The sequence below is a fragment of the Prionailurus viverrinus genome, chromosome A2, assembly GCF_022837055.1.
Source record: "Prionailurus viverrinus isolate Anna chromosome A2, UM_Priviv_1.0, whole genome shotgun sequence".
NCBI lineage: Eukaryota > Metazoa > Chordata > Mammalia > Carnivora > Felidae > Prionailurus > Prionailurus viverrinus.
In genome coordinates, this window is record NC_062562.1 from 4,123,640 (window position 1) to 4,129,639 (window position 6,000).

Genomic DNA, 6,000 nt, shown 5'->3' on the forward strand with positions numbered 1-6,000 from the left:
CTTAGAACAACAGAATTTGGCATCCTCCAGGAAGACTTCCATGAACGTTCCCACTCCAGTTTTGGAGGCTGGAAGTGTAAAATCAATGGGTTGGCAGGGCTATGTCCCCTCTGGAAGCCCAGGAGAAGGATATGTTCCAGTCTTATTTTCTCTATTTTTTATTTTGTGTGACACAGGGAGCAGGGGGAGAGGCAAAGGGCAGGGGGTGGAGAGAGACAGGGAGAGAGAATCCCAAGCAGGCTCCACACTCAACATAGAGCCTAATGTGGGGCTCAATCCCACGACCCCGGGATCACGACCTCAGCCTAAATCAAGAGTCAATAGCTCAACCAACTGAGCCACCCAGGTGCCCCTCCATTCCAGTCTTCTAACCAAGAGACTGGTAGACTCAGGAGTCCCTTGGCTTATCGATGTTTGGCTTTCTCTGTGCATGTCTGCCTCTGTGTCCAAATCTGCCTGTTTTATAAGGTTATGTGGGATTAGGGTCTGCTCTAATGATTTATTTTAATTTGATCACCTCTGGTAAAGACCCTATCTCCAAATAAGATCACATTCTGAGCTCCTGGGGATTAGGTCTTCAACAGTTCAACCCAAACAAGGCACTGATCTTGATTCTAACTTCCCATTTGCCTCCATATGGGATGGAAACCAGGGGAGAGCACCCAAATGAGAACAAGTAAAGGCTCCCTATTGCTATAGTAAGGGAGTTGGCCACCATCACTTGCAGCGAGTAGACACTCAGAAGCAGGGAGAGGAGCGGGGAGGCTTTTTCGGGGGAAAAAAGAAGGCTTCCGGTGTGCCTGGTTGGAGGCTGGAGGCCTTGGGACTCTATAGGCAGGCTAACTCAAAGCAGGACATCCTATGCGAATGCTTAGGGGGAGCATATTGGCTTTTTCCTTTGGGTCCTATGTTGGAAATGAGGGCAGAAGTTAGGGAGGCTGTGAGCCCACAATCAACAGCTGGCTGTTTAGGGTTGATTGCTGTAGGGCTTATTACTTGGCTTCCTGGAGTGATAGCCGCACACTATGGGTTTTTGACGGGTGGTCTGGCCATTGCCCATTTGTACACACCCAACATCTCAGTCCTTTCTGCTTGACTCTGTAGATCAATTCCATCCTCCTGACTTGCACGTTGTGTATCCTGAGGCAGAAGCTTTCCAGTGTCAATGCTGAAGTCTCCACGCTCAAAGACACCAGGTTCAGTCCTTCCTTCCCCTCCTCTCTCTCGGTCTCCTTCATTCTTCCCACAAACATTCCCTGAGTACCTCTTGTGTGCTTAGTCCTGTGCCCAGGACAGAACAGCACAGTGTCTAGATCTGGGGTCTCAGACACCGGGTCTGCCACTTACAAGCTGTGTGACCTTAGGCAAGTTACACAACCTCTCTGAAACTGTTTCCTCATCTGTATACTGGGGATATTAACATTGCCCACTTAATGTGGCTTATGAACCATTAATACAGTTACTAGGAAGGGTGAGTATTTCATATATTGTAACCATTAATACATTTTCTAATTCATTTACTGCACATAACTATATGTGTATATTTACAAAAATAGAAGCATACTATCTACTCAATTTTTAGGGCCATTTTTTCTCTTAATGTCATGAATATTTTTTCTATTTAGAAATTCTTTGACAACATCTTTCTCATTTTTTGTAAAGCATTTCAATATAATAATGCAGCACAACTTATTTAAATCATGCCTTATTCATGGACATTCAAGTTGTTACTGTTTTTTTTTTTGAGGGGGGAAGGGGAGGGCTATTATAAATGGTGTGGTCTCAAATACCCTTGTAGATAGATCTTTTTCCACATCTGTGGTTATTTGATCATAACAGTAGGCATGAAATTGCCTGAGTTAAAGGGCAGGTTGGATTGTCATACTTTTAGTATATATTGCAAGTTGTTTTCTAGAAAATTTGTTTCCATTTGCAGGAGTGCTTGCTTACCTACAGCTTAGCCAACACTGGGGTTTATCATTTTTGTTGTGATGTTTTGCTGATATAATAGTGAAATATACTATCCTATTATTTTAGTTCTGTCTATATTACAGATGTGGGACATTTTCATAATCTTATAGACTATTTGTGTTTGTAACTTCATCACTCAACTAATCTTCACCAAAGTCAGACATCGTCTAGGTTTTATTGTCAGGAACCATATGATGTCCTTTGCTTGTTTTCCTATCAGTGTCCAGTCCCTCATCCATCTTAAAATTTGAATATTTAAATATTTTTAAATTTTAAATTTTAAATATTTAAAAGTTGATACAGAAAGTTGAAAACAAAGTTAATACATGCAATGGTAAGAAAAATTAATCAGTACAAAAAAGAATACATGGGAAATAATTCTCTCTTCCCAGATCTCTCCCACGCTAAGCAGCCATTATCACTTGAATTGAGCTTCCTTCTAGAATATTCTATACTTACACATCCACATTCTGATTACATAAATGATAGGATATTATACATATCATTCTGAACTTCTTTTTCCCCTACATAATAGGTAGCTGATTTCATCTCAATACTTGTGGTTAAAAACTAACAAAAATGGTTCTTTGCCAGACACTGCTGTAAGCATCCTTAGAGACTTATCATCTCATTTAATCTGTAGAACAATTAATACCACCCTGTAGGTATTGTATTATTATCTCTATACCACCTTGAAGAAACTGAGGCACAAATCCACAGGTGTTCAGAGCCTGTACCCTTACCCCCTATAGTATATGGTCACTCTCATCTCATTTAAAAAAATGATTTTATAATTTGCTTTTAGTCTCTATAGATTTGCCTAGTCTGGATATTTCCTACAAGTGGAAGCATATACTCTGTGTTCTTCTACGTCTGACTTCTTTCACTGAGCATAATGTCTTCAAGTTTCGTCCACATTGTAGCAGGTTATCAGCCGTCATTCCTTCTTATGGCTAATACTGTACTGTATGGACGGACCATGTTTTGCTTTATCCATTCATCAACAGATGAACCTTTGGGTTGCTTTAGTTGGGGGAAGAGTGGGGTGGGGAACGAATGCTTCATAGGTGTAGGTTTCTTTTCGGGGCGATAAAACTGTCTTAGAACTGGGCGGTGATGATGTTTGTACAGCATTGTGAATGTGCCGAATCCCACTGAATCGCACACTTTAAATGGTTAAAATAGTGCATTTTATGTTATGTGAGTTTTTCTCCAAGAAAAATGTCATCGTATTTCATACTTATGGCGTCACCATTCCCCAGCTCTTGGACCTGCAGGTCCTCCAAGCATTCAATCGCTCTAAACAATATTGTATTATATATACATCTGCACATCTTTGTGCATTGTGTATCTGTAGGCCAGCTGCCTTTTAAATACCAATAGGATTCGATTTCCCTGCCTCTGGGCTTGCAGACTCTACCCCATGTTTCTTCCCCCCCAGGTGGCTGGTGATATGGTGGCAGCCTGGTCCATGAGGACAACAGCCACTTCCAGGAACCTTATCCTCTGTAAATCTCTCCCCCCAGGTTACTGACATTCAAGGCGTTTGCCCAGCTCTTCATCCTGGGGTGCTCCTGGGTGTTGGGCATTTTCCAGATTGGATCCATGGCCAGTATCATGGCCTACCTGTTCACCATCATCAACAGCCTGCAGGGGACCTTTATCTTCATCATTCACTGTCTGCTCAACCGCCAGGTACAGCACTGCCCTTCCTGAGCCCGTCCTTCTGGGGAACACACCTGTGTCAGCCACGTGCCTGCATCTAGGAATAACTCATCTCCTTGTGACCTGTCTCTTCCTCCAGGTGCGGGAAGAATACAGGAAGTGCATTACCAGGAAGACGAAACGTAGCCCTGAGTCCCAGACCTCAGGGATGTTACTGTCCTCTGTCCCCTCCACCTCTAAATCGGTGAGAGACAGTGTGCTTTATGCAGCTTCCGTTCGAATGGAATCGCCACTTCTTAGCAATACCGTTACTGTGCACGGAGAACCTGCTGTGAGCTGTGTGTCCACGTATATCTGCACATTCGATAAAGTGTGGGGTTCAAGAGTTGGGGTCCAGGAGCCAGGCAGCCTGGGCTCAAATCCCAGCTTTGCCCCATGGTAGCTGTGTGAACTGAAGAAGATAAAATGACTTATATAGATAAAAGATGAGAATACATTAAGGATTTTATTCTACTCATTAATCAGTGAGGAAGTGAGGCAGATGTTAAACTGGCTCAAAAGAAAATTCACAGAACATACATACATATGATGTAATGTATATTATCTATTATGTAATAGTATCATATATATCTCATATATTGTATACATTATAGATAGTATACATTATATATATATTTATGTAATACATATATGTATATATTGTATTATATATATATATAAGATTTACATAAAACAGACATAGGTCTGTTCCTTGCATTCTTTTTTGAGCCAGTTATAACATCTTGTTGACAATTTTATATATAATCACATATATAAATAGAATTATACATATAATTAGTTATATATTATATAACTATACAGTTATATACAATATATAAAATTTCATATTATATAGTATGAAAGTGAATTATTTAAATGTATGGATTACATGACTTACACTACACATTTAATTTCAGAAACATTGCAATGAATGTGCAAATGGAAGCAAGACTGATTTTTACACATAATTCCACATGATTTTGCATTGCTATCATTGATTTAAAATCTAGAGTTGTAAAATTGCACTTTACACAATAGCTCCCCTATCCCCCATTACAATTTTTTATTTTTTTCACTGATTTATTCCAAGAACAAGTAACTAAGATTCAGTGGCTTAATTAAATAGGAAAAAAACTTTTTTTTTTTTTTTTTTTGCAAGAATAGAAGCCCAGAGTTAGGTGTTGCTGATATTGGTTATGTTGCTCAGGAGTGTTGGAAAGGATCTAGGGTTTCTCTACTTTTGCATTCCACTATGAGCTTGTTGACTTTTCATCAAAGGATTTTCATGGTTGTAAGATGGTTGCCATAGCTCCGGACATCACGACCATGTTGAAGGCAAGAAGAGGGGTAGGGAGAAGCCACAAACTCTCCTTCCACAGGAAGTAAAACCTTTCCCAGAAACCCCTGATTGGGCTTCCCTTCTACTAATTGGTCAGAACTGTATCACCTGACCATACATACTTACAAAGAAATTTGACAAAGCAAGTATTTGGCTTTCTTGCTTCTCGAGTGGAAGCTATTAATGGTGAAGAGGTTGAGAATAGCTTTAGAGTTTGCCATCAGTGCCTGCCACACCAGAGACTGCCCTGTTAAAGTTTTAATGTTTATCTTTCTAGTGTTTGTTTCCATATTTCTCTCTCTGTATTTATAAGACCCAAGTATTTCTAAAACCCTTAGACTCACATTGTACTCGTCCTGCTGCTGATTCTAATTCTGATTTCTCTCTCACAGGGCTAAAGATCTTTCTTACTGCCAGTATGCTATGAAGCAACATTTGAGGAAAGCAGATACCTACGGGAGCCTTCTCTGAAATCTCTTCCAGGCTTAATGTGCAGATGTGGGATCCTGCCAGCCCCAGAACTCTCTGGGAAGCAAGAATTTCTGTTTCAGATTATCAGTTCTGCTCTTTGAGTTCCCAGAGTTTTGTGGAAGCAACAGATCCCAGTGCAATGGCATGACCAAGATTATCGGGCTACCATTTTGGTTTCTCCTAAATTCGTTGTTGTATGGCTCCAAGTGTACTTCTCCCGCACCCATCATGTGTCTGACACAGAGCAGCCCTCAATAAATTATTTGTCATATGACTGACCGACTTAGCCTTTGACAAAGATTCCTGCTGCTCTTAAAGAAACAGTCAGTGTCACGGTAATGGTGGCCCCAGGGTATGAATAAAACACTTAGACCTATAGACTACTTTTGTACAAACACTTCCAAGAGCCCTATTGGTGAGTAGGAGCTCTGGATGGGGCAGGACCTCAGTGTTTCATGGAGGGTTGCAGTGCTTGATGGCAACACCCTTTGGAAAGTGTTTTGGTTTCCTGGAAC

General features: G+C 40.7%; 1 protein-coding gene across 7 annotated transcripts in view; it reads left to right on the forward strand.

Moving 5' to 3' along the window:
- ADGRE1 (adhesion G protein-coupled receptor E1) overlaps positions 1-5,765 on the forward strand; it is an 86,471-nt gene extending 80,706 nt beyond the window's left edge. For 6 of the 7 annotated variants that reach the window (XM_047850616.1, XM_047850617.1, XM_047850621.1 and 3 more), the window contains 4 exons: positions 1,105-1,196; positions 3,498-3,666; positions 3,776-3,880; positions 5,407-5,765. In XM_047850616.1, coding sequence (XP_047706572.1) covers positions 1,105-1,196; positions 3,498-3,666; positions 3,776-3,880; positions 5,407-5,412 — 372 coding nt within the window. In that variant the 3' untranslated portion in view covers positions 5,413-5,765. Of the gene's footprint in view, positions 1-1,104; positions 1,197-3,497; positions 3,667-3,775; positions 3,881-5,406 lie in introns of those variants that run through there. The other variant, XR_007150449.1, reaches the window with a different exon arrangement.
- The last annotated feature ends 235 nt before the right edge of the window (positions 5,766-6,000 follow it).